This window comes from Scleropages formosus, chromosome 8, assembly GCF_900964775.1.
Source record: "Scleropages formosus chromosome 8, fSclFor1.1, whole genome shotgun sequence".
NCBI lineage: Eukaryota > Metazoa > Chordata > Actinopteri > Osteoglossiformes > Osteoglossidae > Scleropages > Scleropages formosus.
In genome coordinates this window covers 27,387,698-27,402,680 of record NC_041813.1, presented here as the reverse complement: position 1 = coordinate 27,402,680, position 14,983 = coordinate 27,387,698, and the positions used below count along the sequence as shown (strand labels likewise).

At 49.1% G+C, this 14,983-nt stretch overlaps 1 protein-coding gene across 2 annotated transcripts in view; it reads left to right on the top strand.

The window, feature by feature from the left end:
- Positions 1 to 14,983, top strand: part of grin2ca (glutamate receptor, ionotropic, N-methyl D-aspartate 2Ca) — a 35,897-nt gene that overhangs the window by 4,138 nt on the left and 16,776 nt on the right. For both annotated transcript variants that reach the window (XM_029254173.1, XM_018757010.2), the window contains exons 2-3: positions 7,535 to 7,976; positions 14,026 to 14,621. In XM_029254173.1, the coding sequence (XP_029110006.1) occupies positions 7,551 to 7,976; positions 14,026 to 14,621 (1,022 nt within the window). In that variant the 5' untranslated portion in view covers positions 7,535 to 7,550. The remainder of the gene's footprint in view (positions 1 to 7,534; positions 7,977 to 14,025; positions 14,622 to 14,983) is intronic.

Here is a 14,983-nt window from a genome sequence, read left to right as displayed (position 1 = left end):
CTGATTTAAACTCCTTCCCCAAACTGCACCGATTCACCTCGACACGCAAGGTACCGTGGTAATTCTCGTCTCTTCCGGTTCCCTACGACATTCCGGGCAAATGGACCGAAGGTGTCCTCAGCCTCTTAGCCGTGCCCAGGAACGACGCTTACCTCTACGAGACAACGTGTTTATCCTTCGCACCCCATATTTCGATCGTCTTTGAAAAATGTACTTTGCTCTGGATGGACACCATCCCGAATGAAACCGTGCTGACTGTCTGTTAAGGAAATACATCCCGGCCGGCCTTGAAAGATATCGGTCCGGGTTAATCAAAGCCTTGCTGCGGAACACGAAAAACGTGCGTACGGCACCAGAGGAGGAGCAGGGAGGGAGGCAGCAGCGTGACGGCCCGGAAAGAGTTAAGGAGCGTGACGTTCCGCTCAGTGGGGGCACGGGGCTCTGTGGCAAGGGAACAGATGCGCTGGTCCGGGGTAGGCTGGCTCCGGTCCCGCCATCGCACATAGAGCCGCACCAAACCCAACCCAACCCCTCCCCAGAGTACACTGAGAGAAACAAAAGTAACAGCCATCGTTTCTTCCTCCGGCGTCCTTCGAGCTTTAAGCTGTACCCCGTTTATTATTCGGCCCAAACGCCACGGTGCGCTCTCAGTCTCACCTTTAGACAAAACGGCCCGTTTCTGCCGGAAGGCGAGCCCGACGCACCGTGCGGCGCAGACCAGCCTAGAGGCAAACGGGTAGAGAGGCGGAATGAGAAAAACCGGCAATCACTCAGAGCTTTTTTTCTTTTCTTTTTAAACAGATGCTGTTTTAATCCCCCACTCGTAAAGTTATGTGAGCGCTCCGCAGAGCCCACTCGGTACAGGGCTCGCGGTGGCTGGTGGCAGGCTAGAGCAAAAACCGTAGCACTGTCAGCGTGCGGGTGCGTGTGCGTGCGTGTGTGCGTGTGTCTGTGTGTGTGTGTGTGTTACTGTTGGAGAACTACGGGTGCACAGTTTTTGTCTAAACAGCACAACAGTGCATCTCACACACACACACACGCAGAGAGAGCGAAAGCATTGGCATCAAATTTAAATATTCTAACGTGTCACCAACAGTGATTATTATGTGTGGTTCTGAGAGCAATTATCCATTCTGGTGTAAAAGTGATCCATCCGAAATGAGCGGCGGTGAGAGCAGGCAGCTAAGAAGTTGCTTTGAAATGAGCTTTGAAAATGAAGGGAGTAATAAAAAGGGTGTCTCGGGAGGGGGGGGGGGGGTCAGAGCCTGACTGAAACCGAAGTTCTCCTGAAAGATGGCTGATCAGTCAATGACACTGTCCTTGTGGGCACCATGTGACAACACTGCTCTGTCCAGCTTGGCCACAATCCAGCTTGTTTACTTGGCGCCCGTTTCCTTTGTCATTGGTAGTGACCTCTAAAGCCCGCACTCGGGGTTAGGGGCGCTCGGCTTCTCGGCGCACCGATCGACCTGGAAAACATTTAAAGACAACCAGCGTCGCGATCCGCTGTGCCGCATCAGCCTTCATTCATCTGCACAAAAAAGGAGGGATGACATTGCGGACGGAAAAAAATTATTTAACGGGCAAGAAAGGAAAAGAAAAAAGCCAATAAAGCGTGCTCATGATAGAGTAGTAATTTCAACAGAAAGCACTTGAGGCTGCACATTTATAATATTCTCCCAGGTAAATTCCTTACGCACAGACACACAGCAATGGTGTGAGAGAACAATGTGTCAATAAGAGGGACGTGTGTGTGTGTGTGTGTAAACTGTGTATAAGCATGTGTATCAATCACAAATGACTACATTTATGTGGCTCTTACCGAGGTGGATGTAATCGTCTCCTGCAGCTCGCGCCCATGTCTGTATGATGGTGCCGCATTGGTATTCAGCAGTGCCCCTCTTCTAAGACCTCCTCCCCACAACGGCATGTTAATGAAGGATGGCACCTGAAATATAAAGCTCTAAACCACTGTCATTTACAACAGTGTACAGATGTAACTACTTCCACAGGCAGAAAGAATGGCTCTGTAATTGACTCGGGCCACATGGCACAGAAATCCCCACGGTGCGCCTATATCAAATAATCGCTCTATAAAGTCATGCAAGAACCAAGAAATCAAGCACTTTGCATGCATTTTCCACGGGTTCCTTAACACATTCAATACCCATTCGCAGTAAGGCATAAATCAGGGACTGGAACTTCTCCATCTACGTACGGTTAAGGGCGCGCACAAAACAATAGGCGTGGAGTTTGTCGGAGAGATGACGAAGGAAAGCGGTGTGTTATAAGCTGATTATTTGCTCCACGAGAGGCCGAGCGGGCAGAGTTTGAGGGGCTGGATGGGGTTTTGTGGTGAAACACCTGAGCTGGACACATGCACATCACAGCTCACACACAATTTTTTAAAAAGCAGCTTCGGCTAAATAAGTTCTCAAAGTCCGACTTTTGAGCTCACGTTCGGACCGACAGACTTCCAGAGTGAAATCCGCAGCAGCTTTAGATCGCTGGCACGTTCGTGATCGTCGGGCTTCCGGCAACTTGCGCTATCAGGGCGGTTCTCCAGCCAGCATGTGCTCCAAGCCTGGGCTTCTCCAAAAAGCGTGCCTCTGTCGTGCGCCTTCCGATGAGATCTCCCCCTCTCGTGATTTACTGAGCCAAGTTTTCATTAGTCCTTTCGCCATGTCCGCTTGACGCATTGCCATGTCTAAAATACGTCCACATTGTTGAACAGGGAAGAGAAACGGATTGCCGTCCTTTGCGAGCAAGACTAATATCATTAAGCGTATCGGCTTGATGTGATCAGGCCGACGGGAACGAGGGAACAGGAAATAAATCAGCACCAGCTGATCTCGGAGATATCCTCAGTCAGGGAAAATGTGGGCTAGGACACAACGGAGGCTGAGCTCGCGGCGATAAGACAGCCTGTTACATCAGTCTATCGCCACTCCGAATTTGCCGTCATTAAGTTGCTTAGCAGATGCTTTTCTGAAAAGCAGCTTACATAATTTACAGTTGCACACTTCAGAGATTTAGATATTTGGATTTTTAACTGAAGTGACGGAGGGTCACAGGAACTTGGGTGTCACCTGGGCCTTGAACCCTCAACCTCTTGAGCGACATTCATTCATTCAGCTGATGCTTTCCTCCAAAGCAACTTACAATGTTAAGGTGACAATTATTTACCCATTTATATAGCTGGGTAATTTTTAATTGGAGCAATTTACGGTAAGTATGTTGCTCAAGGGTACTACAGCTGGGGGTCTGAATCAAACCCATGACCTTCGGGCCCAGAGGCAGCAGCTCTTATCACTACCCTCCCAGCTGTTCCCTTAGTTTTGGCATAAAACAGTGAATGGTTTAACAGACTAGCAAAAATTAACCTAATCCAGACTGAAGGAATAACCAAAGAACTAAAACTATTTTGTCTTCCGGAATTGAGAAGAAATGACTCAGAACTGCCGACTCCCTCTCAACATTCAAGAAGGCTCTCGTAACCCATCTCATTTGGACTCACTTCTCCCCTGTGCGCCGTGTTATTTGTTTAAACATTTAAAAAAAGAAAAAGGACGTTGGTAATGGATGCTGGTTTATATGGTGGTATGAGACAAATTGGCTGCACTTCAACAATCATGTGTCTGCATCCAGATCTCTTGGTCTGTTAGCGTAATGGACTTTTCTGAGATGCTCATCGTGTTGCAGAAAAGCGTTTGCTAAATTCGTAAATGTGAACTAGCTTATTTTCCTATCCTACGCGGAGTGCGTAATCATCGAAACTCCGTAATAATTGATGGCAAAAAAGGATGAAAAATTACAGTGTATATGAAAGTTTTCATCTCTCTTGCCTTGGTGAAGAGATACGGCCTCACAACAGATAAGAGCTAATAAGCTGGCAGCCTGCAGATAGTGTCCGTCGTTCTGCAGCCTAACAGATGGCAAAGAGGGTGAGCAAGGGAAGGCCATCATCCAACTTGCTCTGCGAGAGCATCTCTATGTCCATCCCGAAACTTGGACGAACAATTCCACGTTCACGTTCCTTTTCCCGATTGCTGAAACGCGGTCATTTTACGGCTCACTTTGCGAAGTCTCTGGGAGTAAGAGGGACCCTTTCTTGTATTGACATTCCGCAACTGTGACACAATGCATGGGAAACGTGGGCACGAATGCTAAAGGAGATGCTTAAATTGACGTCGGCAGAGTCCTTGAAACGTGCCGGATTAGCTGCGAACGACTGAGTCCGTGCCGTTTATCAAGCCGGCTCTCCTCAGCCGTCCCTTCACGTTTTCGGACTTTTAATGCGGGAGCAGGCGAATGCCAATGGTATTTACTCATTCTTGTGGGGCTGACTTATTGGCAGCTGCGTCTGGGTTTGTGACTGCAGCTCTGAAAACATCAGCTGACGATCCAGATGCGTCTGCTTGCCATAACCTTACGAGTACAGATGCAGCACTGGCAGCGGGATTACCGCACAGATCCCTGACCCCGCTACACACCAGATATAAACCCCAGGAATATCTCCCTCTCCATGCATGCACTGATTACAAAATGACCAATTAAGGGAATTCCTGTCATTCGTCCCCTCAGAAATCTCCCATTAGTGAGCTGAAATGTTCAGCCTTGGATTTAAGTGGAAAAAAGTAAAAAAAAAAACCATAACACAATCTGATGCGGACATATGAAGTGTGCGTGGGGGAGGCCTCGCATCCTAGGACGCTCATCATTTCTTTGGGGGGGGGGGGGGGGGGGGGGGATCAAAGCAACACATGGTCAACTCTCCCTGGACTGGAACTTGGGTCCTTGAGTTCTGCACGGTGGAAATGCAGGGTGAAACGGCCCCATTTTATTAGCTTCACTTGCTCACCCACTAGATGGTGTTAAATACTGTTCTTGAACAACAGTGCAGTTTGTTGGAATTAATCCGTTTCCGGGGCCGAACTGAAACTCGGCTCCGAAGGACAGGGTGACCAGTAAACTCCTGGATATGTTCTTTGCTCAGTTTTTTTTTTTTTTTTTTTTTGTTTTAAATGCCACTTTCTTGATCAGAGGCAGGGCTGAAATGTTTTGTGGAGCACGTTAGCGCCGAGTCTTGGCTCCCCTGCAAGAACAGTGACCAGCTGTTTTCAGCAGTAGACTGGGAACGGACCTGGTTTTGAGATGGTCTGGTCTATTTGAGCATATAAGCCATAACTCCTGGGGATATCCAGAATATAGTTACATCTCGTCATTTCATCTGTAATTATATTCGGCATAATATGCAACTCCCATTGAAAATCACTGCCTAGAACTAGCTGGGGAAAACCATCAAAACAACACTATTTTGGTGCTTAAAGACACACATACAACTGTACAAGACAAAACCACCTCTAAAATACTCCATGCAATGAAACAAGGCTGAAAATTGCCCCCGGAGAACTCTCTCACCTCATGCTCCATATACACAAAATACAAGGAGGAAAAACATTTTAGGGTCACGATAAAATGGTTTCAGTCCAGTTCCTGGTCTCAGGGCTTTAGTGTGTCATATTAAAATAAAAAAGAATAACTTTCACAATTCATCATTCATGCTTCAGAACAAAAACCTTTATTTCTGGGAACTTTTGCAATTCATACAATACGCTGAAAGAACAACGTTACAGGAGAATCTTGATAGTCTCTCTCCTATGAATGTTTAGGAAATTTACGAATGACATTATGAGTGAGTGGCTCATAATTAATATATGCCAAATACCGGACCTAAATTTTGACACGTATCGAAAAGCATTAGTATCGCGGCGTTCGCTTCCGTATTTCGGATGAGAGCGTAGCGCCGATTGGGCCCCGTCGCAGCCCATATTATGTTGGTTTTACGAGCGCCATTTATTGTGGTTTGCCTGGCACCTGGGAAAAAAAAGCAAGTCATAAACGCCCAATGTTTTCCTTTAACCAATACGTTAATGAGGTATTTTGAATTCTACTGCAGTTTACAGTACGGTAATCCTTCACGTATCTGAGCATCGCACGTCGAACACCTAGTGCTAATTACCACGTGTAGTTGCTCCGAATTAATCTCCTTCAGGAACATCCATGTCCTCGCTCTTCAAGGCGAGGGAGAGGCGGGGGTCTCGAATAAATCACACGTTTTGTTTGCGTTTAGTGTGTTTTTCAGTTACATCTCGTCATTCCATCTGTAATTATATTCGGCAGACCTCAGGGATACCGTCCGCTCGTGTTCAAAGCGCTGTCGAGAACAATTCGTTGCAGCCGAAACTATTGGAGCATCTAGGGGAACTCAGTTCATCGAGGCCTCGGCGCTCAGTGTTTTAAATCTAACGGCTGTGTCACAGAGCCGTTCTGGAGGGTCTGCTCCCGTACGGTCTGTGTGGTCTAACCCGCACTTTTCATGCCGCAAGTCATCGACTCTTTGTTTTCCTTTGGCTTTTTACGGTGTTGTGGCACGGCCTTTCACAGCCTAACGAAACAACAGGCTGCGCAGGGTGGTAACGCGACCTCTGTCCAGCGGATGTCAAACACAATGCACATCAAACATGGGTACACATCTCGGAACACGTGTAACAGGACAGCAGTATAGTTTTGCATACATTATGCTGTTGAGAGGTATGAGAGGTTCTTCTGATTTCTGATTGGTCGGTTGCCGGTTTCAAACCGGAACCGGTTCGATACCGGTAAGGCCCTCGTTGGTCCTTGCATCGTATTGGCTCGTAGATGGGGTCCGCTCATGCTCAAGGTCACATGAAACCAACCAATCACGTCCAAGCTTCAGGCAATCCCACCCATCAAACTACATATGAAGGAGGAAGCATCCAACACAAATCACACAACTTGCGCACTGATGATGTCACCGCAACTGGTGATGAAACATTTGCAACCTAAATGCCAAGCTCAGCGAACAACCGAACACCTTAACCATCAACCCGAGCTACGAAAACCACCAATATTCTTCTATGATCTTCAACTGGGTTAAATGCTTGGGTGACAAACCAGGGCAGCTGATTATAATTAAATAGAGAAACCATATACCATTTTCAGAACAAGCTGGGATGTGCAACTGTCACTGTGAGCAGTGGGACATAAAAACCATGGGTGTGAGGAATTGCAAATCCCCTTGTTCTCTATTTGTTTTAAAAAAAAAAGAGAGAAAAAAACGCAAAAGAGTTTTACCCAGTGCCCGCCATCTGGCAGCATGAAGAATTAAAGATGGCTGGAGCGCAGCTGCTTTCCAAGCAGTTCGGCAACCTGTCGGCCGCAGCGCTGCACATGGAGCATGCTAAAAACCCAGAGCCTAGTTCATAGCCCTTCCCGCCACTAATGGCTCCGAACGCTGTTTCACATGCAGAGATGCAGGAGCCGAGCCAAAGGGTCATTAATCACAAAAACACGAAAATCAAAAGGTCATTTCGAAACAAAAAGCGAGCTGCCGGTCGAGGGGGATAAGGCACCATTATGGCAACACTCTGCAGTAAATGAACGGGTGCGGATTAAACATTCTGCAGGTGTTACACTGTCCTTCCGTTTGCTTCTCCTCAATTCCTTTTAGGCAGTAGGCGGCTGAGATGGGCGTTCCTCCAGGTCGACTGAGCGCCTGTCTTTGGCCGCTGTCACTGCCGCTGTTGCTATTCTACGCCGTCCCTTGCTGCCTGGGCCGTCCGTTCGGCCCACCCGTCCCGCCGGTCAACGTGGCGGTGGTGTTCAGCGGCTCCTCCTACCAGATGGAGATCAAAGGGAGGCTGAGCCGGGAAAACTTCCTGGACCTGCCGCTGGAGGTCAACCCCATCACCGTGCTGGTGAACGACACCAACCCGCGCGCCCTGCTCACGCGCATCTGCGATGCCTTGGCAGCCAACCGCGTTCAGGGCGTGGTCTTCGAGGACAACGTGGGCTCCGAGGCCGTGGCCCAGATCCTGGATTTCATCTCGACGCAGACGGCCGTGCCCATCGTGGGCATCAGCGGGGGTTCGGCGGTCGTGCTGCCCTACAAGGTCAGTGTGGAAGCACCCAGCAGTGAGCACCACACGCGCATCAGAAACAAAGGCATTTCCTTTCCATCTCAGTAAGATGTACGTCTTCACCGGCCAACGACAAAAATCTCAAAATATCAACCATTCCCCACATACATTGGCTCAGATGATGCACCGGTCCTGTATATGAAGGGTTTCAGGAGTCACTAACCTGTCTGTTTGAATGGTTTTCATCTCACCTCCAGAGCAATAAAGGTACAAACACTAATTGCCACAAGCTCATTTATCGACAAATAGAAGCGAAAACCACGTGCGACACATGTTCAACCTGTATGTTGCGTGTATAGCGTGCAGCTATATCTGCTGGGTCCACAGAGATCGTTCAAAGCTCATACATGCAACGGACTCCACGCTGTTCTCCGCAGTTAATTTTAGATGTCGTAAACTAAAGACCGACGCGAGCTCGTTTTCCATGGACTGATTCGCATAGTCGTCGGGCAAACGCAATAGCAGGTATGCCGAGGGTCCCGCGAGTTTCTTTTGGGCTATGACCTAAAATAGCCCACCAAGCTGTTGTCGTCACACGGCCCTTTATTTATATCCGCGTGGTTTTGAAATCTGCCTCGGCCTCCCCTTCAGGTAGCAAAGACCTTGCAAAGGTAATTTGATCTCGAGCAACCCAAAATCCTCGCAGTGAGACATCGCTCACAGCAGACGGACGCATTCTCCGGTGAAACGAGCGCTGGTTCTGCGCCACCAAGCACCCAGATTGCCCGGGGATCTCCGAGCGGCACTCTCAGCCCTGTCGTTGCGGCAGCTCCTCCTGCTCCAGCCACTTCAATGTCAAGTCCAATAATACACGCACCACTTGAGCAGCCAACAAATCAACCACATTGATAGCCTGATGATACTAACCCTTGGTAACAATCGTAGGAGTAGGAGTAGGAGCTGGCAAAGAATTCACATGAACGACATATTGAGACCGAACGGCCTTCGCGAAGGGGAGGATTCACATTCTGGCCCACGTGAGGACCCGTGGTAAAATATTAGGAGTGAGGTCCCCTCAGCGCCGTTACCTGTGCTCCAGAGAGGGGGTATATTTGGCAGGTTCCTCTTTTAAAACCTCGCTCGCTCAGATAGGAAGAGAGAGTGTGCCCCGCAGCGGAGGCTGGATAAAAACAGGCAATAAAACAAACAAATAAAACAGATTTATTATATAATGCACACACACACACTCAGAGGGGAAAAAAAAAAAAAAAACAAATGCCTGTGTATGAAGAGCAAAACCTTTCTGAGAGTGTGTGCAGACAGCCAGCTCTGGACACAGCCAGAGGCGGCACACGGCAGCAGAAATATATCTTCCCCTCTGCGCGTTGGCTGGACTGTCTAGTCCAGCTTTCGACATTGTCTGTTCCGCAGTGTGTGTGTGCGTTTCTGTGCGCGCGTGTGTATGTTTTCTTTTTTTTTTTTTCCTTTTTTAGGCCTGTCTGGTTGGGTACGTGCCTCAGACCCACTCGGTGCAGCGTGTTGTGCTGCGGTGGGGTTCGGCGCGGCGCGCAGCGGTGCGGCGCGTCGGCCACGGCCGCTCACGGGGGGCCGAACGCAGACCTAGTTTTCCGCTAAAAGAAAAGCGGCCCGAAGGCTTTCCAAAACCGGATCGGCCGCTGTCTCCGGCACCAGGTCCCAGACGGACCCGCTTGCCTCCTCACCTTTCAGAGGTGCTCAGGGGCTCGTGACACGCAAAACAGCGCGTGTGTGCGCGTGCCGCCCTCTGCAGCGGACTGTGTGTCAGTACGTGCGACAGGTACACGCTTTTTTACCTTCTCACCTTTGCCTTACGCGTTTCTCGGCCATTCCTGCGTGTGTCACAAAGATAAATACCACATGCAGAAGAGACTGAGTGTGCAGACAACAGCGATTTCTCACTCCCAAGAGGAGGCTCTGAATGAAATTGCCATTTAATCAGTGATCGGTGGACCTACTTTTTTTTAACATTAACAGGTTCCGACGGTCCGTTGACCAGTTTCCGGCACAGAGCCGATCTGAAGAAATAAAATATGATCTTGTCGTTAGGTTTTATTTTTTTTTTTTGACAACCAAGCTGCAGCAGAGTGTAGAGAAAACGTTGGTCGCATCTCACTGGAACAGCTCACGGTGCGTAACTAGTCTTCAGCTGAGTTAACTAGTTGACCGAGGAAACTAGTTTTAACTGGAGTTAGCCGTCATACCGAAGCAGCCGTCGTGCTGAGTGCTCCATTTTTCAATCTTGGAAAAAAAAAAAAAAAATCATGCGCATCGACAGCCGACAAGAAATCAATTTCAGATACCGTGGAAATCCAAAGATTATCTCGGCGAGATAAACCGAAGAAATCCTCATTAAATATTGAGCTGGGGCACATCAGTCTCGAGTGTCTGAAGCTCGGCGAGTAAGGGCAAAGACGTAATACAAGCCCACGGCTCGTGCGCCGTTCCCCGCAAGCGGGGAGGCCGCGGAGACGGCGCGTGCCAGGCTGCCGGTGCCGGAGCGGTCGAGGCGCACGTCGCAGCGAATCTACCCCGCGCGGCGCTTCGCGCCGTGCGGATCACCGCTCTTCAGGAATGCGCGATCCACCGGGCCCTGTCCCCGAGGGCTGGCAGAGGAGGTGTTTGGCACAGCAAGACCTCACATTTCACGTCTCCAGCTTAGCGCTAAGACGTGTACGTTTCTCCCTAGCGTCGCACGACATGGTTCCCGCGTGAATTCCCACTCGGCCTTCTGTCCAAACCACCGACTCTAAAAGCCGAGCAAGGTGACGTTTATGTTTCCTGTTGTTCAACCGCGGGCAGAGGCGTACCGATTGCGGCTCACCTCTAGCACCGCCAACAATCAGCTTTTGTCCTTGGCTTGCGGCCCCACGGTGCTACGCATATTGGCGTTTCGTGGCAGTGAAAGATGGAGTTCTTAAAAGCAATCTGACCCCAATTCACGCCAATTCAAAGCGTGCGTTTAGCTGCTAATCTGGTTCCGGCTCAGAGCTGGACTTCCGTCCTCGTGCATTTTGGCAACTTTGAAAGAAAATAGAATTTAAAAGAAGAAAAAAAGCCCGTCCGACTGTGACCGAGCTGAGAAAATGCAATGATTTGTAAATTAAGTGAAATTTCTACTTTTCTCCTGGCAGCATCGAGCGAAACGTTTCACGACGTCCCCGAACACGATACAGAGCGCACGCGGCTACACCGCTGTGACTTTCTCAGGATTAGTAGGGACATGAACGCTTCTAATCTTCTCTGGAAAGCATATATCGACGCCTGCACTTTCTCATACTCTACATCCCATCTAACTGTAGTGGCGACTAGCAGATCATGGGCCGGAGGCTCACTTGATCGGTTGCGGTTCCAGACCTGTGAGGGAGCCAGTGAACGGCACATGGTTTATAAAAAGTCCAGAGGAAGGCAACAGTATCATTCATCACAGCACACGGATGAGTGGGATCTTCCCGTTTGTCCTCTCTTATTCTGAACCCTCCCCTCCTTCCCCACACAGCTGAATCACACAATGAAGCGGGAGATTTCCAACATCTGCCGCAAAACGTTTCCCGACTAATCGTGCGCATTGTTCCCTCCAGCGCCCCGACAATCCCCATAGACAGCCAGCCAGAAATGGACAGCTGACAGACGCGCTTTTGCGCAGCTCTGCAGCCGCTCTAGAACGGCCTGTGCTGTATGACAAGATCATTAATTCAAGGGATTTATTTGCCTTATGGAGGCTTACAATGTCATTATGCTACTGAAGACATCCAGACATCTTGCTGAAGGATGAAACAATTATTGCTGTCCTGTTTAACTTCTGATCGCGAGTGCAGCTTAAGAGTCGCCGCTCCAGATGCTGTCAGATGTTCACCGCTGTACACCCACATTCTCTCTCATTGCCTGACTCTTATTTCACACGACTGATTTCCTTAAGCAAGCAGCCAGGCTGAAAACTAAACAGGGTTAACAGCGTTTCCGCTCAAGGTGCTCTGCGTCGGACCGTGTGGCACGTTTGCCAAGTGGCTGCCGTCCCCTCCCGCATCACACGCAAGTCCAGAAAGAAGCACAGGCGCACTTCTCAGCGTATTGCTTGCAAGCGCACGCACGCACGCACACACACAGATGGAAAAGGCAGCATACATAAAAATAAGGTAATAACTCTGACCAATTTGCTGTGGACAGACAGAGAGAGAGAGGGTGCGAGAAAATAAATAGATTTAATGCGTCTCCCCAGGTGTGTCCGTGACTCACCTGCGTATGATGCATTCGGCGCAGGTCATTTTCATTGCCTTTTCATCTTGCGTGTCTTTGCAAGACGAAGAAGACACAACACTCAAGGCCTTCTTAGCGCTTGACGAGACTGGACACGAAACCAAGGGTTCACTTGGTAGGTTCGGTAGGTTCTGGCACTTTCCTTGCATCACTTACTTTGCTGGGATTCAGGCTGGAAGAGGAGTGGTGCGGAGCAGTGTGACCGAAGGCCTGGATCTCCGGGTCATTCTTTCAGACCTAACCCACTTACCATCCAGAGAAGTTCTCTGAAGGGCAGCTGTGAATCCACCATAAGACCATGAGACAAAGGTCAGAGAAAGGTCCCGTCGACAAATAAAATCTCACCGTACTTGATTTCTGTCCAAGGGCTGTGCACACCAACTTGTTCTTGGCAGAGGCCATTCAAAAAGGTCCAATTCCGGCAAAATTAATGGTCAGCACTCTTAACACGCTATTATAGCAACCCTGTTGTATACCTGGCAGTCTCCTGGAAGTGATGGCCTACATTTTTAAAGCGTGAACATGAAAGCAGGTCATCATTTTACAGGGGACTGTCGAATTTTGGCACGCCGCTCCACCTTGAACACACCTGCTTAAAGAAAAATCACAGTCATTCACTGTAAACCTCAGGTTTCTTACTACATACTTCCCAATGACAGCTTACTGCATGGGGTGAAATTACTGCTGCTTGTACGGAAACCACGTATTTCAAAGACAATAATTACTGTCTAATTATCCATCTAAATCCTATCTCAACAACAAGCCAGCCTTCATAGGGCGAGTAAGACATTCATACTGTATGTCACATTTTTGGCAGACTTCCTGGAACAGTTCCTTGATTTATTTTCTGTACAAACTTAGAATAGATAGTAGGCAGAGCAACAGCAATGACAACATGTCTGAAAATCCTGAACTTGCGGGAGGTGCGGTGGCGCAGCGGGTTTGGCTGGGGCCTGCTGTGTAGTGGGTCTGGGGTTTGAACCCTGCTGGGGTTGCCTTGCGGCAGACTGGCGTCTCGTTGGGGATGTGTCCCCTCCAGCCTTGCGCCCTGTGTTGCAAGCTTAAGCTCCGATTTGCTGTGACCCCACTCGGAACAAGTGGTTGCACACTGGGTGCATGTGCCTCAATGTAAATGACTATAACAGTGAAACAGAATTACATATGATAGGTTGATGTTTACAGTCTATGACAAGTTTTAATCCACATCAGGCTACTTCTTGCACACCCACAAAAAAATAGAAAAACTGGCGACAGGTGTAACTCCTTAACTGCCACGTGCTACTTATTCACCTTAAAACCATGAAGGCAGTCAGATTTAGTGTGAGACTGAGACCTGACCAATGCATCAGAGTTGTGTCATCATCCAGTTGTATTTTATTCCTTGTTATCATTTTCATGCATGTTCCATCCAAGTCAAAAGAGTGATCATATCCTATAGTATCTAGCAAACAATCAAGTATTTGCCGATACATAAAAGTTCTGATGAACATATTTGTGTTGTATTTCATTTGTCAGAAGTCATTCCATGCCGATTGTTCACTTGCTTGGTCCACGATTGTATCCAGATCAATCAATTCCTTTTACAGTGGAGTCTATTTTGTTGTAACGTGGGTATTTACTGAAGCAGTAAAGGTTAAGTTCCTTGTTCAAGGGTATGAAAGCAAAATCCCTCTTGGAATTTTAATCCGTCACCATTTTGGTTTAAACGAGCCAAGTGCATAAGCGCTCGTGTTCACCGCTGGCCGTGTCAAGTCGCTCTCGTTCCCCACACGCTTCTCTCTTGTTCTAGGGTGACGGCTCCAGATTCCTTCAGCTGGGATCATCCATTGAGCAGCAGATCAACTGCATGTTCAAGGTGATGGAGGAGTACAATTGGGACAGCTTTGTGGTGATCACCAGCCTCTACCCTGGGTACGAGGACTTTGTGGAGTACATCCACTCCTTCACAGACACCAGCTACTTCCTATGGGACCTGCAGGACGTGCTGACCTTTGACATGGCGGAGGGGGCCAGTGACATTCGGGCGCGTCGGCTGCTGCAGCAGATCGATGCTCAGGTGCTACTGGTGTACTGCTCGCACGAGGAGGCGAGCTACCTGTTCCGACTGGCGGACGAGGCAGGCCTGCTGGGCCCGGGATTCATCTGGATCGCACCCAGCCTGGTGGTGGGCAACCCGGACGCACCGCCACCAAACAGTTTCCCAGTGGGCCTCATCAGCGTCATCACTGACCGCTGGCGCACCAGCCTGAGGAAGCGGGTGCGAGATGGAGTGGCCATTGTGGTCAAAGGCGTTCTGAACTTCCGCAGGCACCAGGGACTCCTCCCAGAGAGCCACAGCGACTGCCACAACCCCGTCAAGCCTCCCCGGAACAGCTCTCTCTACAAGTGAGTGAGGGAAAGATAAAGAGGTCGAGGGATTGGGAGGGTTTGCAGGCACAGCCAAAATCATGCCGAAATGGAGCTATGAAAATTAAGAAATTACTGTTACTTTCAGCAAAGGACCTGTAGCTATTTGTCAGAAAGTGTTTTCTGTCTGGTTGCAAACACCACACAATCAAACATGACATGACTCACTGACAGATGCACCGAAAAGATACGCGTGCATCGACATACAGACACGCACATGGAGCCCTGTACCTCCGTGCTCTTGCATGGTGCAGATCCAAGCTGCTGGCATGGGACCCCGAGCGGGAGATGTATTGTACCACACTTGTCCAGAGGATGAGCCTCAGCCCATCTGTGCTGAG